The sequence below is a fragment of the Rhineura floridana genome, chromosome 7 (genome assembly GCF_030035675.1).
Source record: "Rhineura floridana isolate rRhiFlo1 chromosome 7, rRhiFlo1.hap2, whole genome shotgun sequence".
Taxonomy (NCBI): Eukaryota; Metazoa; Chordata; class Lepidosauria; order Squamata; family Rhineuridae; genus Rhineura; species Rhineura floridana.
The window spans coordinates 59,813,594-59,838,262 of NC_084486.1; the positions used below are offsets into that span (position 1 = coordinate 59,813,594).

The 24,669-nt window shown below is 44.4% G+C and overlaps 1 protein-coding gene across 2 annotated transcripts in view; it reads right to left on the bottom strand.

The window, feature by feature from the left end:
• The window catches only part of DOCK1 (dedicator of cytokinesis 1), a 702,192-nt gene that overhangs the window by 555,550 nt on the left and 121,973 nt on the right, over positions 1-24,669 (bottom strand). For both annotated transcript variants that reach the window (XM_061635676.1, XM_061635677.1), the window contains exons 15-18: positions 23,035-23,133; positions 19,633-19,705; positions 16,967-17,070; positions 15,483-15,666 (exon numbers count right to left, since the gene is read on the bottom strand). In XM_061635676.1, coding sequence (XP_061491660.1) covers positions 15,483-15,666; positions 16,967-17,070; positions 19,633-19,705; positions 23,035-23,133 — 460 coding nt within the window. The remainder of the gene's footprint in view (positions 1-15,482; positions 15,667-16,966; positions 17,071-19,632; positions 19,706-23,034; positions 23,134-24,669) is intronic.

A 24,669-nucleotide genomic window follows, 5' to 3' on the forward strand; every position in this document is an offset into this window, starting at 1 on the left:
AAAGGCAACTCCACCGACACATACAGGGAGAGAGTCAGCTCAGTCTTTGCTAAAAAGGGCAGCTTCAGCCTTCCTGAAACACAACCACAAGCTCTGTTTCCCTAGGTTAAAGAAAGGTCAGGCTGTTCTAGGTGGGAAAACAACAAACACAAAAGACTTGCCTGGAAGGCGCAGCCCCTTGATTAGATTAAAAGCAGCCAAAAGCTTAAACAGCCCCGCCCCTCGCTCAGGAAGGAAGGAAGCCTGAGAGAATACTAAAGTGTTAAGCCCCAGCTGATAGCCATCAGCCTCAAGTAACACATCATTGGCTGGCAGCAGTAGCTGGGAGGAACCAGCCACACATATAAAGTCAGAGCACCCTAGCGAGGGAGCCTGCTCCACGAGCTAGAGGGAGCCCCAGCTGACAAAGCGTCAAGGCGAGTTAAGCAGCAGAGCGAGTTCGGCAGCAGAGCGAGTTCGGCAGCAGGGCGAGGAGGTCAGGGCCCCCCATTCTGCCCGTTTGTTCCCTGACCTCAACTAAACCGCAGTCTCCAACCCATTGACGTAATAAACCTTAAACAAAACTATGCAGGTAAGAAGCCAGCAGGGGTGTGGGGGCTTTCCAGTGTTTTGCACCGCCTGCAGCATGTACGACTATCTGCCTGTTGGACAGAAGTCGTGGGTGTGCTCTCGGTGCAATGAGCTCCTGGCTCTCCGGGAACGACTTCATTTCCTTGAGGCCAAGGGAGCAGACCTGGAAAAGCGGAGAGAGGCAGAGAGGTGTGTGGAGGAGGCCTTCAGGGACGTTATAGCTGTGTCCCACTCCAACGATGATAGCTCTCCTGCTATCATGGACAACGATGGTCTCGGGGAAGGAGAGCATCCAGCTGAGGAAGAGGGAAACGATCCCTTAGAAGGGACCCATTCCTTGGGGGATGAGCAGCTATCCTCTCGTGCCGAGGATATATCTCCAGGGGGTGGAGGAATCCTTGTAGTGGGCAATTTGATCATTAGGAACATAGACAGTGGGGTGTGTGATGGGCGTGTAGACCGCAAGGTGTTTTGCCTGCCTGGTGCGAAGGTTGCGGATATTGCCCGTCGTTTAGATAGTTTGGTAGACAGTGCTGGGAAGGAGTCAGTGGTCGTGGTGCACGTTGGCACCAACAACATGGGGAAATGCAGCCGTGAGGTCCTGGAAGCAAAATTTAGGTTGCTAGGTAGGATGCTGAAAGCCAGGACCTCCAAGGTGGCTTTCTCTGAAATGCTACCGGTTCCACGCGCAGGACCAGCCAGACAGGCCCAGCTTTGCAGTCTCAATGCGTGGATGAGACGATGGTGTCGGGTGGAAGGGTTTGGATTTGTTAGGCACTGGGGAACATTTTGGGACAAGCCGGGCCTGTACAAAAGGGATGGGCTCCACTTGAACCAGAATGGAACCAGACTGCTGGCACTTAAAATTAAAAAGGTGGCAGAGCAGCTTTTAAACTGACTGAAGGGGGAAACCCGACAGGAGCTGAGAAAGGTCCGGTTCGGAATAAACCTCCCCCCTGGGATAAAAACCAAAGAAATGATGAAATTTTAAAAGGGTTAGGCCTAGAAGTAGGCATTGTGAGAGCAGTGGCACAGGATATAAATTCAGAAGAGCAAAATTACCACATGCCTAACCACAAGTGCCAAAGACACTTGAAGAGAGACACTACTTACAAGTGCCTGTACGCTAATGCTAGGAGCCTGCGAACCAAGATGGGAGAACTGGAGTGCTTGGTCTTAGAGGAGAGCATTGATATAGTGAGCATAACAGAGACCTGGTGGAATGGAGAAAACCAGTGGGATACGGTTATCCCTGGATATAAACTATATCGGAAGGACAGGGAAGGACGTATTGGTGGCGGAGTCGCTCTATACGTGAAAGAAGGCATTGAATCCAGCAAGCTCGAAACCCCAAGAGGCAGACTCCTCCACAGAATCGTTGTGGGTGGTGATACCGTGCCCCAGGAGGGACTTAATACTGGGAACGATCTATCGTCCCCCTGATCAAAATGGTCAGGGAGACCTTGAGATGAGATATGAAATTGAGGAAGCATCCAAACTAGGAAATGTGGTAGTAATGGGTGACTTCAACTACCCGGACATAGACTGGCTGCATATGTGTTCCAGTCATGACAAAGAAGCAAAGTTTCTAGATATTCTAAATGACTATTCCCTAGACCAGTTGGTCATGGAACCGACCAGAGGGACAGCAACCCTGGACTTAATCCTCAGTGGGGACCGGGACCTGGTGCGAGATGTAAGTGTTGTTGAACCGATTGGGAGCAGTGACCACAGTGCTATTAAATTAAACATACATGTAACTGGCCAATTGCCAAGAACACGGTCCAACATGTGTCCAACACGGTCACATTTGACTTCAAAAGAGGAAACTTCACAAAAATGAGGGGATTGGTAAAAAGAAAGCTGAAAAACAAAGTCCAGAGGGTCACATCACTCGAAAATGCTTGGAAGTTGTTTAAAAACACTATATTAGAAGCTCAACTGGAGTGCATACCGCAGATCAGAAAAGGTACCGCCAGGGCCAAGAAGATGCCAGCATGGTTAACGAGCAAAGTCAAGGAAGCTCTTAGAGGCAAAAAGTCTTCCTTCAGAAAATGGAAGTCTTGTCCGAATGAAGAAAATAAAAAAGAACACAAACTCTGGCAAAAGAAATGCAAGAAGACAATAAGGGATGCTAAAAAAGAATTTGAGGAGCACATTGCTAAGAACATAAAAACCAACAACAAAAAATTCTATCAATACATTCAAAGCAGGAGGCCATCTAGGGAGACGATTGGACCCTTGGATGATAAGGGAGTCAAAGGTGTACTAAAGAACGATAAGGAGATTGCAGAGAAGCTAAATGAATTCTTTGCATCTGTCTTCACAGTGGAAGATATAGGGCAGATCCCTAAACCTGAACTAACATTTGCAGGAAGGGATTCTGAGGAACTGAGACAAATAGTGGTAACGAGAGAGGAAGTTCTAAGCTTAATGGACAATATAAAAACTGACAAATCACCGGGCCCGGATGGCATCCACCCGAGAGTTCTCAAAGAACTCAAAGGTGAAATTGCTGATCTGCTAACTAAAATATGTAACTTGTCCCTTGGGTCCTCCTCCGTGCCTGAGGACTGGAAAGTGGCAAATGTAACGCCAATCTTCAAAAAGGGATCCAGAGGGGATCCCGGAAATTACAGGCCAGTTAGCTTAACTTCTGTCCCTGGAAAACTGGTAGAAAGTATTATTAAAGCTAGATTAACTAAGCACATAGAACAAGCCTTGCTGAAGCAGAGCCAGCATGGCTTCTGCAAGGGAAAGTCCTGTCTCAGTAACCTATTAGAATTCTTTGAGAGTGTCAACAAGCATATAGATAGAGGTGATCCAGTGGACATAGTGTACTTAGACTTTCAAAAAGCGTTTGACAAGGTACCTCACCAAAGGCTTCTGAGGAAGCTTAGCAGTCATGGAATAAGAGGAGAGGTCCTCTTGTGGATAAGGAATTGGTTAAGAAGCAGAAAGCAGAGAGTAGGAATCAACGGACAGTTCTCCCAATGGAGGGCTGTAGAAAGTGGAGTCCCTCAAGGATCGGTATTGGGACCTGTACTTTTCAACTTGTTCATTAATGACCTAGAATTAGGAGTGAGCAGTGAAGTGGCCAAGTTTGCTGATGACACTAAATTGTTCAGGGTTGTTAAAACAAAAAGGGATTGCGAAGAGCTCCAAAAAGACCTCTCCAAACTGAGTGAATGGGCGGAAAAATGGCAAATGCAATTCAATAGAAACAAGTGTAAAATTATGCATATTGGAGCAAAAAATCTGAATTTCACATATACGCTCATGGGGTCTGAACTGGCGGTGACCGACCAGGAGAGAGACCTCGGGGTTGTAGTGGACAGCACGATGAAAATGTCGACCCAGTGTGCGGCAGCTGTGAAAAAGGCAAATTCCATGCTAGCGATAATTAGGAAAGGTATTGAAAATAAAACAGCCGATATCATAATGCCGTTGTATAAATCTATGGTGCGGCCGCATTTGGAATACTGTGTACAGTTCTGGTCGCCTCATCTCAAAAAGGATATTATAGAGTTGGAAAAGGTTCAGAAGAGGGCAACCAGAATGATCAAGGGGATGGAGCGACTCCCTTACGAGGAAAGGTTGCAGCATTTGGGGCTTTTTAGTTTAGAGAAAAGGCGGGTCAGAGGAGACATGATAGAAGTGTATAAAATTATGCATGGCATTGAGAAAGTGGATAGAGAAAAGTTCTTCTCCCTCTCTCATAATACTAGAACTCGTGGACATTCAAAGAAGCTGAATGTTGGAAGATTCAGGACAGACAAAAGGAAGTACTTCTTTACTCAGCGCATAGTTAAACTATGGAATTTGCTCCCACAGTAATGCAGTAATGGCCACCAGCTTGGATGGCTTTAAAAGAAGATTAGACAAATTCATGGAGGACAGGGCTATCAATGGCTACTAGCCATGATGGCTGTGCTCTGCCACCCTAGTCAGAGGCAGCATGCTTCTGAAAACCAGTTGCTGGAAGCCTCAGGAGGGGAGAGTGTTCTTGCACTCGGGTCCTGCTTGCGGGCTTCCCCCAGGCACCTGGTTGGCCACTGTGAGAACAGGATGCTGGACTAGATGGGCCACTGGCCTGATCCAGCAGGCTCTTCTTATGTTCTTATGTTCTTAGGAACTTTGTTAAGTGACTGCTGCACTCTCTGATTTGGCTTCTGCTGTCCCTGTTGCTGCTTGCTTAGTGCACAGACAGTTTCTTCAGCTGGCCTAAGTTCTTTTGCTTGGGCTCTTACTACTTCTGCTCCTTTACATATTTGGAGAGGTTTTTTTCTAGTGTGAAGTCTTCTTCATGCAACAGCCTTTCCCGTATTGCATTCTCCCTAATGCCACGAACAATCCTGTCTCTGATCAGTGAGTCCATTAGGGTCCCCAAAAGCACAAGTCTTACTAAGGGTTTTTAGCGCTGTAGCATATTGCTCTATACTTTCATCCATTTTCTACATGCATGTAAAGAATCTATGCCTTTCAAAGGTTTCATTCTTTCTGGGTATGCAGTACTCCTCCAATTTTGCCATTACTGCACTGAACTCATGTTTTCTCCTTTTTCAAACTGGAGGTTATTGTAAATCTCCAATGCTTCCTCCCCCACCACATGTAACAGTGTTGATGATTTTACTATATCAGGTTTCCCTTCAGCCCCTGTGGCTACCAGATAGAGTTCAAATCTTTGCTTGATTCCCCCCCCCCGTTTTCTGCAATATTCCCAGACATTTTCAGGCTTGATGGAGGTTGTAAAAGTCCCATAAATATTTCTGTGCTGAGGAAGCTAGTGGTTCTTCTGCTGTTAAATTGGGACCAGGCTCCAGGTGTCTGAGTAGGGTCCTTCTTTCCCACAGTATTTAGCTGCCCCAAGACAGAAGAAAGCTACACACTGCTTCAGAAGCCTTGTAGCCTCTACTTCTGACACCATGTAATATGTTTGGGTTCAATATATGGAGCCAACAGTTAACAAGGTAGTTTTATCAAGTAGCAGTTACAACTACACGTTTCTCCTGGAGCTCCTTCAGCCAGCCAGGCTCCACCCCCTCACCCCATTCTTCAGGGATCATCTCTAAACTCCCATTCCAATAATTCTCAGAAGAAAATGCCTCTAAATTGCTACAATCAGTATAGTTAGTACATTCCTTAATGACATGAAAAGATTTTATTAGTCTTTTTTGTTGTTCTGCCAGGATAAAGACAGCATGGGGGTTATAAATAAAATCCTACAGAGGCATTCAACTAGGTACCATATGACTGACAAATTGTTAACAGACTACGATGCCCTGAAACATTTGACTTCTAAACTTAATTAGGAAGAGAAAAATAATGGAGGGGGGGACTCGTTAGGAAGAGAAAGACCACTGCCATATAAGAACAGAAATTGAGCTTGTTGTGCCTCCTGGGATCCTACTACAATTAGATGAATATTGAAAAGTGTCCATAAAACATGCACTTAAGAATCAGGACATATACAGTGTCAAATCTAATACAAACATACACCCAAATTAACTGACATATGGGAAGCATAAAAACTCGATTTCAAAGATGCTAAAAATAACCATAAAACCATCTTTAACATGCTGCATAAAACTGACCAAAAAAAAAAAAGAATACAGTAGAACCTAAAAAATGAAGAAGTCAGTATTTATTTTGTCTACCGATAGATCATGGGTGGGGAACCTTTTTACTCCACAGGCCAGATCCTTATCAGGATCTGCTTTGCAGGCCAGTTTGACACGTAGGTGTGGCCATCTACCTGTCAATCACATGGCATCGTTCTGACATCCCATGATTGGTGGGAAGGTGAGGGCACCCACCTGTCAAAATTCCTCATGCTTCCCTGAAGTCTCTATTATTGTAATCTAAATCTCTCCCCTTTAGGTCCACGAGCAAACAGGAGTGTAGGAGCTGTCTTACAGCCTTTTTAAAAGCCTATTTGATGCAGTGCAGACACACATGCAAGCTGCTTCAAAGGATGTTGTTGTACAGGGCTTTAAGCCGACTCCACTGATGAGCGGGAATTAAATCCTGCTACCTTGGCTGCATGATCTTGTTCCCTCTTGGGAACAGGATAATTCAGCAAGGTACGACTGAACCCTGTCTTCCTGCCCACCTACCCTTCCTACCTACTGGTGATGTCAGCAGACGTGCGGGTGGGCATAGCTTGAAGAAAATGGCCTCCCTGAAGAGCCATGATTAGCCCAACGGCTAGAGCAGCCTTTCCCAACCAGTGTGCCTCCAGAAGTTGTTGGACTACAACTCCCATCTTTCCTGACCTTTGGCAATGCTGGCTGAGGCTGATGGGAGTTGTGGTCCAACAACATCTGGAGGCACACTGATTGGGAAAGGCTGGGCTAGAGGTTCCCTCACCCCTGAAATAAAGGCAGCATCACTACAAACATATTGTCAGCTTTAGAACATTAATGTGAAATTACAAATCTAAGCATTAGTTTAAATATTGAAAATGCCTCGGCTGTGCATGAAAATAATTGTGCAGCTCAACACTGCAAAATAACAAAATAAGCTTTCCATCACATGTCACATATGTCAAACAGATGCACACACAAAAACGAGGCTGTTGCCAAAAATGGCAGCCGAGTGTCAAACTCATATCTCACTCTGCATAACGTCTGGTTCAATTTATCCAGTGTCTAGATATAATTACATGAGCAGTTCTCAACAGTAACACAAACTACAATCGTTCCTTCATTTTCTAATGCAATTTATAACAGAATCAACATTTATCTAAAAGCTGCTCATCAACAGGTTTTACTCGCTTCTTTGAGCAGCAGTTCCCTATCCACTCCAATCCTTGTACTACAAGGTACTTGAGAACACTTTTTTATTCTGTTTCCTTGATTCATTATCCTACCCTGAAGCCAGAGTATTTCCCTTGAGGCTTATCTCTCACAAAGGTACCAGTGAACAGCAAAAAAAAAAAAAAAGGGGGGGGGGAAACAAAATAATTAAGGTGATAAAAAACATCATGGGGGAAATTATCTTAGAAAGGCACACCATCCATAAACAGAACAATACATGGGACTCAGAGAAGTCCCTGGGCCTTTGCTGAAAAGATCCATAACATGTACCTTCCTATCCTCATTCAGCTCTCCTTCTTGTTGGGGTAGGTATTATTTCCACAGGGTATGTGTGTGCAAAGTATGAGTCAGAAAAAGAGGCCTCTACTGAACCCTACTAAACCAATCCTTTTCCTTGAGAGAGCTGATGATAAAGTACAAATAGGAAGGAACAGATTAAACAGAGGACCATTTTATCTTTGTTGTTTTAATCCAAGTTGTCTGATGTGGATTTGCATTTTTAAGGTTTTTGTGAACCATGTTGTGTGAATTTGTGGCCAGAAAGCAAACAAACATAAGGCACCAATGTTGAATTGCAACAAGACAGAGGTGCTGTTGGCGGTTCTCATGTCCAAGGAACTGGAAAGACAACCTGGATGGTGTCCCATCCCCCCTGAAGGAACACGTATATAGCTGTGGGGGAACCTCTGAATCCTGCTTTGTTACTGAAGGCCCAAGTGGCTTCAGTGGCTAAGAATACCTACTTCCAGCTGTAGCTACTTCACCAGCTATGGCCCTTCCTGGGCTGGTATATCTTGACCACATCGGCCTATGCCCTTGTTAGACTACCATAATGTGCTGTATTTCGGACTATCCTTGAAGATGGCCCAAAAGCTGCATCCACAAGAGTTTTTCAGCAGCACAACAAAGAAGTGTCATAGAACACCAATTTCTCAGGAGATGCACTAAGCAGCCAACTTGCTACTGGGCACAATTTAAGGTGCTGACTTTACCATACAAAACCCTGAACAACTTATGAACCTCAGACCCAAGGAGCATCTCTTTCCACAGCTGCCAACATGGGCCTTATGAACTTCAGGTGTGGTTTCTGTCATTACCCTTTCAACAGGTATGGACTGTTGTGCAGTGACTCAGATTGGACCATTGGTCTCACCTGAAGGGTGATTTTCATATGAGTAAGGTCCTCACTGCGGGTTGTAGCTCCACCTATCGTGCGAAGGCAAGAATGTTTTTTGAAGTCAAGACTAGGGGCGTCAGGCCCCTCCCACTCTCCAGTTCATTCGCAGCGAGTCTAAGGAGAAATATCTAAAAATACAGTAACAAGGCCAACAGGCCTGCCAGCAGGAAAATAACACAATAGTAACATGGATAATAACATGACTCGAACATAGCGATATAACAGAACTAGAAATCTTGACTTCACTCTTAAAATTAAATATAATAGCGTAACAGGAAATTATAACAGCTTAGTAAAATATCTATACATCCTCCAACTGGGAGGGTCGTGAGGACCGTACTCATATGAAAATCACCCTTCAGGTGAGACCAATGGTCCATTTTCCATATGAGTCCGGTCCTCACTGCGGGATGTACCAAAGCAGCCCATAACAGGGAGGGACCACCCACATCCTAATCATCATTAAGAACCTGTTGCAACACTCGTCTACCAAAAGAGGCGTCAGCAGAGGCATAACGGTCTATTTTATAATGCCTTATAAACGAGTGTGGGGTAGACCAGACTGCAGCTCTGCAGATATCAGCAACAGGAGCGTTGGTAGCAAACGCAGCCGTAGTAGCCGCTGACCTAGTTGAATGAGACGTTATACTAGCTGGAACTGGAAGCTTAAGGGATTCGTAGGCTAAAGCAATACAGGCTCGCAACCAGCGGGATAAAGTGGAATTAGCTACTTTTTGCCCCATAGACCTTGGATTAAAGGATACAAACAAAGACTCGGTCCTTCTGATATCCTGAGTCCTGGACAGGTAGGTCTTGAGAGCCCTCCGGACATCCAACGAATGCCAAGCCTTCTCGAAAGGATGGGTAGGATTCGGGCAAAAGGAAGGCAAAACAATGTCCTGGTTGCAATGGAAGACTGAATCAACCTTGGGACGGAAGGAAGGATCAGTCTTCAGTACAACAGAGTCCTTATGGAAGACGCAGAGATGGCGAGCAGAAGACAATGCGCCCAACTCCGAAACTCGTCTGGCAGATGTGATTGCGATCAGGAACAAGACCTTGAAGGACAGCATACGTAGAGGCACAGTTCTGATGCGTTGCAAAGCCTGCAGAACCTTCGGCAAACTCCATGAGGGAAACCGATGGACAACAGCCGGAGATTGTAGGGCGACTCCCCTCAAAACGCGTTTGATAAACGGATGTGAGGCAATAGTCGCACCAGAAGAGGAAACTGATAGAATAGACGACAAAGTTGAGGCATGTCGACGTAAGGTGTTGGGTCTAAGTCCCATCATGAAGCCGTTATGGAGATATTGTAGCACCTGTTGCACGGTGGCCTGGGATGGATCGTGGTGGTGGGACTGGCACCACTTGGAGAAAGCCACCCAAGTATGTTGGTAAATCTGAGTGGTAGATGGTCTTCTCGAGGCCAAGATAATATCAATAACAGCGTCAGACAGGCCAGCCGACCTCAAATGTCCCCGTTCAAACGCCACGCTGTTAAGTTGAGCCAAGTGGGGTCCTGGTGCCATACTGGACCCTGTGATAGAAGGTCTGGCCTGACTGGGATTGTCCAAGGATCCATTACTGACATTGCAAGAAGGTCCGAGAACCACGGTCGGCGTGGCCAAAATGGTGCTATCAGGACCAGCTGTGCCCTCTCGCTTCGCGCCTTCCTCAAGGTTTTGGCTAACATTGGTATTGGAGGGAAGGCGTACAACAGACCTTGTGGCCACGGTGTTGATAGCGCATCCACTGCTTCCGCTGTTGTGTCCAGGTATCAGGCAAAGTACCTGGGAAGCTGGCAATTGCGACTGGAGGCAAACAGGTTCATTGAGAATGCGCCGAACCGACACTGAAGGCGATGGAAAATGGCTGGATGAAGTTTCCATTCTCCCGGAAAAACTTGTTGTCTGCTGAGCCAGTCTGCTGTCACATTCCAAATCCCTCTGAGATGTTCTGCTTTCAGGGATTGTAGATGTTGTTCTGCCCAGACAAAGATGAGGGAGGCTAGGTCCTGCAGAGGACAAGACCTGGTGCCCCTCTGTCTGTTCAAATGTGATTTTACACACGTGTTGTCTGTTCGAATGAGAACATGGTCCAAAGGGAACAGAGACTGAAAATGAAGTAGAGCTAAGTGTACAGCCTTTAGCTCCAGCCAGTTGATGCTTTGAGTCTGTTCTGCGGTGGACCAAACCCCCTGAACGTACTGGGAGTTGCAGTGGGCTCCCCAGCCGACGAGGCTGGCATCTGTGGTTACAACAGTTCTGCGGGGTTCTCTGAACGGCGTGCCCTTGGAAAGGTGTTGGGCCCTCGTCCACCAGTGGAAGGAGAGGCGCAGTGCGGGGCTCAAGTGAACTTTGCGATGGTTGGAGCTGGCGATGTCCTGTTGAAAGGGCAACAAAGTCCACTGAAGGTGACGAGTGTGGGCTCGAGCCCATGGCACAATATGGATGGTAGAGATGAACATTCCGAGCACCCTGGCTAGAAGCATGACGTCTGCGGATGTTTGTTGCATCAGGGACCTTGTGATGCTTCTGATGGCCGTGATGCGATCTGCAGCCAGAAATACCATTGCCTGCAGGGTGTCCAGCATCGCCCCTAGATGTAGTAGGCATTGGGTTGGTTGAAGATGGCTTTTGTTGAAGTTGACAAGCCAGCCGTAGGCCTGCAAGACATTGAGGGTGATCGTTAAATGATGATGAGCCAGCTCTTCAGATTTTGCCCGTATTAACAGATCATGCAGATATGGGTAGAGATGAACCCCTTGAATCCGGAGATAAGCCACTAGAATGAGTAGCACTTTGGTAAATACTCTTGGAGCAGAGGAGAGGCCGAACGGCATCGCTCTATATTGAAAGTGCTGGTGGCCAAAGGCAAACCGAAGAAACTTTCTGTGGGCTATGCAAATGGGGACCTGGAGATACGCTTCCTTAAGGTCGATAGAAGCCAGGAAGTCTCCTTCATGCAGACTCTCTGTAATGGAGTGGAGTGATTCCATTTTGAACCTGCGATATGTTACAAAACGGTTGACGAACTTGAGGTCCAATACCGACCTCCATGATAAATCTCGTTTAGGCACAGCAAATAGGAGGGAGTACACCCCTTCCGACCTCTCAGTTGTGGGGACTGGCTCTATTGCCGCTATGTCCAAGAGATGGTGTATAGCTGTCTGCATGATGCTGTGCCTGGCTGGTGCCCTTGGACAAGGGGACGGGTGGAATCTGTCTGGTGGGGTCGCCCAAAACTCTATTGCATAGCCATAACAGAAAAGCTCCCTGATCCAGGAGACCGTAGTGAGGCGCAGCCACTGGTCTCCAAAATTAAGTAATCTGCCACCAACGGTGTGTTAATACTGTTTGCGTTGGCGAGGCCCTCCCCTGTATGAGGACGATGAGGTGCCCCTGCGCCCTTGGTACTGACCTCTACCCTGGAAACACCGGTTCCAGGATCCCCTGAAGGAATTGGGGTCATATGATCTGAAGTCGCGTCCTCATCCTCCTGGCCGCGTTCCTCGAAAGGGCTGGTTAGTACGGAAGGGAGGAAGTCGCCTGAAAGGCCTGTGGTCGATGTTCTTAACAGTGGCCAAAACCGGTTTGTGGGCGTCTTTGGGGTCAACCAGCACTGCCTTTAGAGCTTCCTCGCCGAAGAATAGAGATCCGGAGTAGGGAGCCCTAGACGAATTCATTCTGGCCGCAGAGTCAGCTTGCCAGTGGCGAAGCCAGAGGGTCCGTCAAGCAACTATCTGAGCCGTCATGGCTCGTGCCCCCAGTTGAGTGGCATCCAAAGTGGCATCAGCCACAAACGCCACTGTCTTACGCAATTTTATCAGTGACCTTCTGAGGGAGACAGGATCTGGGTTAGTGTCCTCTAGAAGATCATCCAGCCACATCATAGCTGCTCTGGAGAAGACGGAGGCTGATGCGGAGGCACGTATTAAGAAAGCAGTGGCCTCATGATTTTTGCGGAGGGCGAAGTCTAGTCGTCGCTCAGTAGCGTCCTTTAGTTGGGATTCTCCTTCCCTGGGCAAAAGAGATTGTGAAACTAGGCTAGCGATTGGTTCGTCTACGCCAGGGACGGCTAGCTTGGTGGCAAAGTCCGGAGCTAGGGCGTAAAGCTTATCAGCCAGGTTCTTGAAGCGGCGAGTTTGGAATGGATGAGACCATTCTTCAGAGGCCAGTTTGGCAATGGGGTCCGGCACCGGGATGTAGTGCTCAGTAGGTGCAGGAGATTTGAGGACCTTGGCCCCTTTGATAGCTGGAGTGGTAGACGTTGAAGGCGCAGCTTGGAGACCAAGGGTGTTAACTACCCTGCGCGCCAGGGGCTGGTAGTCTGAGGCATTAAACAGGCGATACGATGTATCCTCCTCATGTTCCGAATAGTCGCTCCAGTCATCTCCTTCAACGTGGTCAGTGAAGGTTGACTCCTCCCCATACAAAGCTTCGTCAATACATCTGCCTCTGGCTACATCAAAGGGATTTGGGGAGCAGGAAGGGTGTGCTTCATGACACGCACGTTGGTCCCTAGTGCATTGAGGTATGGCAGGGACTTGTGGTGGTGACTGCATTTGGGTGAAAAATGACAGCATGCCTTGAAGTTGGGAAAGGAAATCATGGGTCAGCTGCAACCCCATTGGAGCAGATGTTTGTGCCTGAGTAGTTGTTGGAGCAGATGTTTGTGCCTGGGTAACTGGCTCCGTGGGTTGAGCCAGAGGATAAGTCCTGGGCGGCAACCTGGAGGGAGGCTGGTTAAGCGAAGGCTGAGTAGGAAAGCCAGCAAAATCCTCCTCGTCAGAAGAAGCAGCAGGTGAATGGAATATATCTCTTATGTGTTCCTGCGCTGCTGTGGAGGGGGTCGGCACAGAAGCATAGCGTGGATGCTTTGGTTTGCTATGACTGGAAAGATGTTTTGTCTTAGCCAGTGCTTTAGCATGCTTAGTCTTAGTTGCCTTAGAAGGTTGCTGCTTGGCTGTTTGAGACATGCCTGGCTGATCTGCCATCTTGTATTCACTTTGGGTGCAGTACACGGCCACAGGGGGGGCAGGATGTAGGGACCCGAATAGGCACAGTGTACGACCACAGAGGGGGTAGGATACACTGGCAGATGGCTAAGTACACGGCCACAGAGGGGGCAGGATGCACTATGGTATCAGCGTTAGTATAATGTAGGCTGGATTTCAGGCTTGGTACACAGCCACAGAGGGGGCAGAATGTACAGTCTATATTTCAGGCTTAGTACACAGCCACAGAGGGGGCAGGATGCACTATGTTGGCGTTAATATAATGCTGTAGGCTGGATTTCAGGCTTGGTACACTGCCACAGAGGGGGCAGGATGTACAAGTAACAAAAAGGGCAGGAAAAAAGGAGCAAATAAAATGGCGCCCGTAAAAAGAGCGGGAAAAACTAGTCAAAAAATGGCGAAGAAGGAGTAATGGCCGCCGTATGCTAGCGAACTGGGGGAGGGGCTGTCCAGCACAGTCTCGCCGCAGCAGCCGCGGGGCCGACAGCCGCACTAGTGGCTCTGAAAAAACCCTAGGAGGGAACGGCCAGGAGAACACTGTGACAAGCGAGGCAGCAGGGGCAAGCAGCAGGGGCAAGCAGCCGCCGCCACCTCCGCCGCCGACTGCAGAGCTCTCCGCGGAGGGATCTGAAGCCACGGAGTGAGGCTGAGCTCAAGGATAAGACCTCGCCAAGAGAGAGTCGCAGCCGCAGGCTCCCGTGGGGCACGGTAGTACCCAGGCAGGCTAAAGTCGGTTGGCGGGGGAAGGCAGGGAGCCGCAGCCGCAAGCTCCCGCCTGAAAGAGAACCGCAGCCGCGGTCTCTCCGAGGACGCCACGGAATGCGGCTCGAGGGGCACAGAAAAGCCGGTACTGCAGAGTCACAGCCGCGAGCTCCCGATGGATGCGAGAGCCCGGGGAGAAAAAGTCGGAAACGGCCAAAGATGTGGAGAACCGCAGCCACGGTCGCTGTAGGGGCCGTCAGGCAATCAACGGGGAAAACAAAGTGCCCGGATACAGGGAATGAACTCAATCAAGCAGTCAAACACAAGACAGGGGAAGGAAAGGGCTTGGGAGACACACAAGTAACACCACCTCTGCACCCTGTCAAACAAATACACAAACAAATACGAAAGACTTAGCTAAGTGCTACGCTATGGATATCTCAATCTTGTTCGTATGAAGGCAAGAATGAACTGGAGAGTGGGAGGGGCCTGACGCCCCTAGTCTTGACTTCAAAAAACATTCTTGCCTTCGCACGATAGGTGGAGCTACAACCCGCAGTGAGGACCGGACTCATATGGAAAATAGGGTCTTCTCTGTGGTGGCTTCCCATTTATGGAACTCCTTCCCATTGGAGATTTTTATATTGCTTTAATTTGTACCATTTTTATATTGTTTAACATTTGTCATCTGGTTGAAGGGAAGTCTAAAACTAAAATAAATTAATAGCAATTGCTACAAATTAAAATAAATTTAAAACAAACATGTCTTCATAAAAATATCAAATTGTGGAAGCATTTCATAGCAACAGCATAGATTTATACCTTTCCTCTCCACACTCTTCTTCTTTAGGCCTGGAGATAAACTCAGAAGTCTTTTTTTAAAAAAAAAAAATCAAACATTGACCCTTATTAGTAGAAGTTCTATTTTCTGGAAAAACCGAAAATTACTCAAGTACCTCCGATGATATTTCCTTTTCGTTTGCCATTGTCACTGATTATTTCCAAATGACTATGCAGATCATTTAGAACAATACAATGCCACTTATAAGGTCAGCCACCCCAACATTTTGCAACACCTTCAGATTTTTAAAAATGAGGTCTATGACCAAAAGATGTTTCCCAACCCAGAGATATGAGAGAGAACAGCAGTCAATGTTACTATTCTTTACAAATGCAAGTTAGGTTTTTTCCTCACCATTTTGAGTTAGCTTTGTTGAACAAACTAGAGTCGAAATCTGGAAGGAATCTTTACTGATAGTGCAGCTTCCAAGATTTTGCATGCCCTTGCCAACCGTGGAATGACCTTTTTCCTCCAATTCTATTTTGGTAGATGGCAAGCTTAAATATGTTGAAAAATCTTCCAACTTCTTTGCTTCTGCCTGCAAAATTATTACCAAATAAAATACAAATATTTAGCATAACTATTTTTGTATCTTACTGCATTTAAATGCAGATACACTTAAACAGCTTATTTCATTTTCAGCAAGACCACAACCTGAAGACATTTTCCTCCTCAGTGCCTTCAATAACTAGATCAAAAACATGTCACACAGCAAAAGTAATACAATACAATAAATTTATTACGGTCATAGACCAGCAAGTAATAAAACATTTGTACAGGCAGAGATTATCGTTAAAAGCTGGCTTTAAAGTAAAGCCTAAAATTTCTTTAAAATACTGCATACACAATATTTCTGGTAAAAAATTTAAGATCGGCACTGGCGTTATTTATTTGACAGCATAAGATATTTTAATGTATTTTTGAGATTGGTTTTAAAACAGAATTCTTCAGCAACTTAAGGGAACTATATCCTGAGTCTAAATAAGACTTATATAGGTTGGGAAGCCATTAGCAACTTTCGAGAGTGGATGGCGGCAGCACAAAAATAGGCTACCTTAGTTGATACATAGGCATTAAAATCTGACAGTAAATAGTCTATCTGTAGGGTTTCATCTTTACCGGAGCATCCTGGAAGAATAGGAGTAATTAGAACTGCCCGAGAGTCTCGGTAAAATGGGCATCGTAGTAGGACATGGTCAACCAACTCCACTGTGCTGTTGTCGCAAGGGCATACCCGTTTAGCTAGTGGGAGTTTCTTAAATCTACCCTCTAAAAGTGCCGAGGGTAGTATATTAAATTTTGCAAGAGTGAATGCTAATCTAAATTTAGGGATTGAGTAGACAGATATCGGGCAGAAGTGAACGGTTGAGTATTATATCTAACAGAGCAGGAACATACTGCAGCTTGAGCTAAGTGTGTTTGCAGTTCAATATCATAAATTCTTTGAGCAATAAAAGTTGTGGCTTTGGAATAGTCTAACAACAGGATCATAGATGGAGAGGAGCCTAATGAGCAAAAGTAATGGTTTTTCGACACCTGTTAAAATCCACCAATATTCCAACTAACCTACCTAGAAGGGAAATGTTTCACATGAACTATTAGAAAAGCTCCAAACTTTCTTAACTAAGAGAGATCAGAGGGCTCAACAGACTATTTTGAATAAGCTGTACAAAAGTGTCATTTCACTCTTCTTGCCTAACCCTAACACTGTTTTTTTGTGCTTCATGTTGCTAAGGGAATGAAATTTTTGAATATATGCTTAAGTTCATCACATTGAACAAAATATCCATTCCTTAAACATTTTGATTCACAGTACAGCAGCATATTTAGAGCAATACCTTGTACACAATAAGATCATGTTCCCCATCCCGTAGTGTTGTTCCATCATATCTCATCAATTTAACAAAAGCCAGGGCAAATATTTTCTCAGATTTATCTTTGGCTGTTTAAAATAAAAGTACATACACATATTGTAAATCAGTTGATAATGACTACATATGAAGACATTCAAGAATGCAGATATAGACTGTTCTAATACCCCACATGAAGGTTAGTAAACTTTTTATATTAAATAAGGTTGTCCATATTCAGGAGACACTGGAAATTTAGAAATATAAGGCACAATACACCTGCCTGTTGATACACACAGAATGCAATTTAAATAAAACGTCTTCTATGGAAAGTGGCTCCAAGTCTACACTCACCACCAATACTAAGATCCATATGCAAGCAAAACCTACACCACAGTCACACAGATGCACCATTCCATATAAGACTGAGACAACTTATGAAAACGTCTCCACATTTGCCAGCAAGAAGTCTAGCTTCAAGCACCAACAAGACCAGCCACACAAGCTTCTCACCAGATCTCAGACAAGGTTGGGCCAGAACAATCTGTGAGAAAGTGCCCAAAGCTCTTACAAGTTTGAAAGTCTTGGATAGACAGAAAAAAAGGAGTCAGGTAGAACCGTGAGCCCATGGTCCTTTATTTCTCCTTCCAAACCTCCAAGGTTCTAAAATATGAATTGGTAGAGGCCTTGGGTCCTCCACACGCCCTTCAATAAGATGATACAATAGCACAGTGGTAGCCAACATGTGTCCTCCAGATGCTGTAGTCTGTAACTTCCATCAACATGACTAATAATTGGGGATAATGGAAACTGTACTTCACAATATCTAGAAGATACCACATTGGCTACTCATGCATGGGCACTAGACATAAGGGCTAGAGCAGTCTTCCCCAACCTGGTGGTCTCCCGTTATCTTGGACTACCACTCCTATCAGCTCCAGACAGCATATCCAATAGTCAAGGATTATGGGAGCTGTAACCCAAAACATTCAAAGGGCACCACTTTGAGGACACTTGAGCTACAGTGTGCTTTTCATCTTCAGGGAGCTTCATATGCTCAAGGGAAAGTTTTTTCAAGAATGTACACATGAACACCACCCAGGGAGCTATTAGCTATGGGCGGTCTAGAAATGAAAATAAATAAAAATAAAATAATAAAACAAAAAGTGCTGAGAAATAATATTTCTTGTAAGCTGGTTAGAAACATTTACATAACTACTTTCAAAAATAATGGTCCCTAATAGCATTAAACAAGCTACATACAAATAGTATTCTTTGTTACCAGACTACCTCAACATCATATGAGAAATGGAAATCAAGTACTACCCCCCACTTGTTCTGAAAACCCATCTTCTTCCATTTCTTAAGAAAGGACCATTCTGATTTTATAAAATGCACAGAAGCAGGAGTTCCCACACACATGCACCCCCAAAAAACCTTTTCTTGTAACACTGTATGGAAAGCCTGAAATATAATCCACACTGCAGTAGAAAGTTCATGCTTCCTTTTGGGTCAACAGCTGAACCCAATAACCCTATAATCAGCTACTTCCATTTTCTCTCATTATTAATAATAAAAGAACCTGCTGGTGTGAGTTCAAAGAAGCAAAACAGGGCAAGCAGAAATGAAAAATAGAAACTGAAGGGCAACAATCATCAACCCAATGGCAGTCCCAAAAACTTTATGAAAAAGCATGTAGCAGTCCTGAGCCTTAACCCATAATGAATGGAATATTCTAAAGCTCAATAGGTCTGACCACCCATGAACTGCTGCAACATAATGTGACTGCTTTCTACTGAAACAATTTGTGGTTCACAGTCATAAATATGACAGTAATTTGCTGCACATTGTTTTCATATTGAAACTGTTAAATATTCTATTAAAGTATTATTTTCATTCATACAATTAATTTTTACATCAAAATAGCAGCTTTTAATTACACAAGCACTACCCATTATGGAGTAAGTATCAAATATTACAAGCTCTTAAATACATCCAAGTGAAAGTTACATGATTAAAGCTTTGATTCTTCTGCTGATGATATAATGAAAATTCAGACTGCAGGTTGTTAGAAGATCCAGGAACATTAGTTAAGACAACTCCTTTAACACAAGCATCCATATCATGCTTTTTCTACTTATAAATTGCAAGAATAATAAGGTACATACAAGCAGGATACTGGGAATGTCAAGAATAAGTCAGATTTTAATCAGAAACATTATCAAGCAGGGTCAGTACTTGGCTAATAAATAAGGCTGCAATCCAATAATACACTTCCTTGGAAGTAAGTCCCATTGAACCTGAAGGAGCTTACTTCTGAGTAAACATTTACTGAATTGCAACCTAAGTCAATAACAAGCTTTCTCCACAATTGAAGTCCATGACCAATGAAGATCACACAAATGCAATCCAGCTACTCTATTTCCTTCTTAAATATATCTCTACTTGCCAGTCCATAACCAATACTTTACTTGTGGAAATGCAAAGGGCAGGAAAGTACATCAAAAGGCAGCAAAAGTAAGACCAGAGGGGAAAGGTTCCAAGTTCAGAAAGAAAAAGATTCCAAAACATTAATAAAATGAAAACATTGACTTCTTAAATCAGATTCAGGCACTATGAAGTAACAGAAGCAGGGGGAAATTTTAATTACTCACAATCCTGTGATGACCTGTGCCGAAACGTAAACCTTAAGTGACTGCGGTTTACATCTTCAATGGGAATCGCAACCTTCACAAAACAAAGTTTATATACACGTTATTTTATTTAGTTTTATATATAATAATATCAGAGCTTGGAAAAGTTACTTTTTTGAACTACAACTCCCATCAGCCCAATCCAGTGGCCATGCTGGCTGGGGCTGATGGGAGTTGTAGTTCAAAAAAGTAACTTTTCCAAGCTCTGAATAATATTTATATACCACCAACTCATATAAAATATCAAGGTGGTGTACAACAATATATACCAAAAAATTAAAAACAATACAAAATAATGGTTAAAATGGACTGGCTAATCAAGAAAGAAGCCTGCAGCTGACAAGGCAACAGTGTTTTTATAATTTGGAAGAGCATTCATCTCTTCCAAGTATAAAAACTTCCCTTCCACCTTGACTCCAGGTATTCTCTACTTGCCACAAATGTGATGCAATAAAGTAGGCATGCAAATAGGTATGCAGTACCACAATTTCAAAAGATTCTTCAAGCATAATACTTATTGAGGTATTATTAGATGCTATATTAGTAACCAGAAAAACAGCAGCAATTTTATTCATGGCAGAATAACTTTTCAGAACTTTAAAGAAGCAAGCTACCCCAGATACGACGACTTCTTTTACTGAAAGTAGGAAAACTGGGAAACATTACAGAACAATGCACCTGATTATTTCTCTGCTGGTTTTTCAACCAAGATTGACATCTGGAATCAAGATGTCTATGTAAAACCAGTCATCTCATCAATTCAGCATGCCCTAGCCCAGCCTTGTATTCAAGCACCCACCTGGGAGCCCATCCTAGACCATCCACTAACTTTTTACAGAGGTAGCATTTTGGTTTTGGACTCATCCTGCTCGACATCTCCCCATACAGTCTTTAGGCATAAGGTAAAAAAATCATGTTTGCCCCAGCAGGTTTTGTGCTTTAATATTTAGTTGCTTAGATTCCAAATGATATGCTGGATACTTTTACTGGTTCTTGTTTTGTTTTATTGAGGTTGGAATTTCCTGTTACTGATTTTTAATTATTCTCAGTTTAATGTTGTTTTTAAAAATTGCAGTATATAAGCTGCCTTGAGTATATTTTTTATGGAAATAGAGGATTTACAAAAACATAACTTTGTGCCACAAGCTAATGTAGATTCAGATCTGCAAAAAGCAAAACATGAATGGTCTTAAATATGTCCTAACTTAGTGTGAGATTGTGGCCATGGACTTCATCAATTTATCCAGTCATAGATTTGGATGCATGTGAGCCACCCAGGTAACAGCATGTACCTACAAAGCACAGCAACACTGAAAAACAAGCTGTGAAATTGTTTTGCATGCCCACCTTGAAAAATATCTTCCAACTTTAGTCATACTGACAAGGACCTGAAATTCCCTATTTTATGCATGTGTTGCCTCCAATGCAGAATTTGCAGATGTTAAGTATTCCTTTTAAAATGTGGAAAACAACTGGGGGGAGGGCCGCTGTATATGAGGTACAGTTAAGACAGCTGCTGTGTATGAACACACAGCTAATATAGATGGTACCTGGGCATTACCAAAGACTGATTAATTAGTATTAGTCCATCTTTAACACCAGCAAATTCATTTTCCTGCTATGAAGGGCCACATCTACCTCCCCATGTCTTCACTCTTACTGATAAAGCTTGGAAGAGACTATAGGTTGGTGGCAGAGCACATGCTTTACATACAGAAGGTTCCAGATTCAATCTCTGGCATTTCAGGCAGCAGGTGGTGTGAGACTCTTGCCCTGTGATCCTGAAGAATGGTTGCCCAACAAGGCTGAGCTAGGTGGACAAACAGTCTGACATGATATAAGACAGCTTTCTATTACAAGCCTGTTGCCTTGACTACCTACATTCTGCCTTTCCAGTGCTATACATACACTTTATCACTTATATTCAAAACCTAGCTGCCTATATTCTAACTCTGCCTGACCGTTTTGATTACTCTTTCCTTCACTCCCTCCACTGCACTAAACACAAATCTTGTTATAAAAGGTTCCCAGGGGAACCTACTACTGTCAAGCCCCTGGACCTTCTTCCATAATCAACTTCAGATAGTCTCCTATTTGAAGTCTCCTACATGATAGTCTCATATCTAGAACCCATGTGTTTTCTGCTTGCTCACATTTTCTTATCCATCAAATGGCTCTCCATATACTAAATCTCTCCCAACCCATGAGCCACCTAGGAGGTTGCCCTCCAACTCTTAGTCAAATGTGCATACAAATACTCAAGTACACTCAAGTAACTGCATTCAGATGGGATGCTAAACCATAGTTAAGTGCTACAAGTACAAGCCTCACTGAGCTTAGGATTTGTGCACTCCCCGCCACCACTGCACAAGAGGAGACCAGAAACTCTGACTTCCATTTTATATTAACTGCAGTTGAACATGTCATCTGAACCCTAAACAATGGTTGATCTTAACTTTGGTTAGTGGAAACATGCCAGCTTCATAAACTGTTATTTGACCTTGGCTTGTTTCCACTAATCATAGTAATTAGGGCTGCACACAGATTCCCCCAATCCTCCTCATGGCTCCAATCTGGGGAGGGGGCATGAGGCCAACCCCCCCTGGATCAACCCGGGGACTACTTGCCCCGGCTCAAAGCCATTCCTGAATAAATTCAGAGGGTGTGCCTAATGTTTAAAAAAAACCCTAATGAAACATATATCTGGGGGGGCAAGGGAAGGAGATGTTGCAACTCCTCCCCCCCAGACCAAGAGCAGGGGTCAGTTCTGTAGAGGATCTCTACCTCCACTCAACTACTGGAGGAGAAAATATGTGTGGTCCCAGGGTTCTTGTAATCTAAACTATAATTCAGCGCTTCCAAACTGAATCAATATTATCACCCCTTGCTTCCTCTATTCCAAATCCTTATTGTCTTTTTCCTTTGCCAATTTTAAAGCAGTTCTCTTTTCGGTTTACAGCACCATTAAACATACACTATATTTTACAATAATTAGCATTTGCTTTGGTAAACTGCTTCTGAGTTCTAGTTTCATTAACAATGCATGAGAAATACCAATAACATCACAGTGCATTTGTGCAGTTTATGGCAATATATTTTTATCACACATTACAATCACTTGCTTTACTGTTCAGATTTCTAATTCAAAAGAGATATGAGACAGATGTTGGAATAATTCTGTCAAAGCTGTCTTGACCAGAAGACAAATATATTCAGTCAATGTCTTCATCTATGTTGTTCCTTAGCAACCTTCACACTATTCTCTGGCACAGATAATTCTTTAGTCTGACAGCAATACATCAAGTCTATCAATTGGATTCTCTCTCACTTTTTTTCTTTACGGAATCTTAACACTGGACATACCTTTACAGTTTCAAACCAACGAGGTTGTTTTACTTGGTAATATATCACAGACTTATATTCTGAAAGGGCTTCATCTCCAGCACCAGGGAAAATTACATTCTTTTTTAAAAAAGAAAGAAATGACACACATTTTATATGTTGCATGTATAAACAAATGTTGTTACCCTTAAAGGAAACCCAAGTAAAAAAGAAGTTTCAAATTCAATCTCACCAGCTTCAACAATAGGACAATAAGCAGAAAATACCTTTGTCATACATGAAACTGAGATCTTCTATTTGAAAAGATTCAGTTCAGATATTAACTTTTACAACTGTTTCCTACACATTCAAAATATACAGTAAAAGTAGTACTGGCATATGGGTCAACCCAGTGCTGGTTCTAAAGGGCAGCCAGGTTGGGCACTGGCCCGAGGGCCCCTGGAGCTACAAAGGACCCTCCACTCTCCTTCCGCAATCTGTGGAAGGACAGGAACTGTGGATTGCAGGACAAGAGCTTCCGAACCGCCCGCCATCCCCCTGCTTCACTTACCTTTTTCTCCGCTTTTTTTGCGGTTTGCCATCAATCAAGATGGCGGCCGAGGTTTCCCTAAGGGGCTGAAGCCTCTGCCGCCATCTTGGTTGATGGCACGCATACCTACTACGCGCGCACATTGCTGTTATCAACCAAGATGGCAGCAGAGGCTTCAGCCCCTTAGGGAAACCTCAGCCGCCATCTTGATTGATGGCAAACCTGCGTGCGCAGTGTGCAAAGCCGCAAAAAAAGGGGAAAGGTAGGTGAAGCGGGGGGATGGGATGGGACGGGATGGCGGGTGCCTCAGAAGTCCTGTCCTGCGATCCCTCCCGTGGCTGTTTCCGTGGATCGCGGAAGGGGAGCAGAGGGGCCCAAGGCACCCTGGTGCCCAAGGGCCCCGTCATGCCTGAAGCCGGCCCTGGGTCAACCGACCAGACAAATATTGTCAACTCAGTGCCCACTATTTGAAAGCAGTTAAAAACTGTCAAATATTCCATGAAACCAATAATACCACTGTGCAGGTGGTAGCTTATCATTTTCATTTCATTATGGTGTTAGTTAACAATGGCAGAGTGGGGACTAATTGCCCCCTAAAACTGGAGCAGCCAGAGTATAGTAAAGTTTCTCCGACCATCCACAAAGGACACAGGCAGTCATCAGTGACTATTCTCTGAATAAGACTACCCATGATCCCATTTGGTTTGCTGCAAAAACCAGGAAGTACTCCCACCATGATTTCTACCTGTCTGTTCTATAAAGCTTCTGTGAGGGTCTGGATTCAGGTCCATAAAAAAACTGTACCTCTTGAGAGAACTGGAGGTATTAGCTGAAATAAAACACATGAAATGCTGCTGCAAATGAGACAGTGGGATGGTTTGCATGACATAGGAAGCCAAACTATGGTTTTGTAGGGACCACATGAACATGCAGGCTCCTAGAAAGCAGCTTGCAATCATGATTAAGCTCTCTTACTAACCATGAGCTGTAGCCAAGAACCTCAGCTACACCTTGTGGTTAGCAAGGAGACAGCATAACCAGTCCCAATTCGGATGAAATGCTAAGCCAAACCTTGATTTAGCTGAGTACAGTATAGCAGTAAAATAGACCTTGGAAAAACAAAGCAA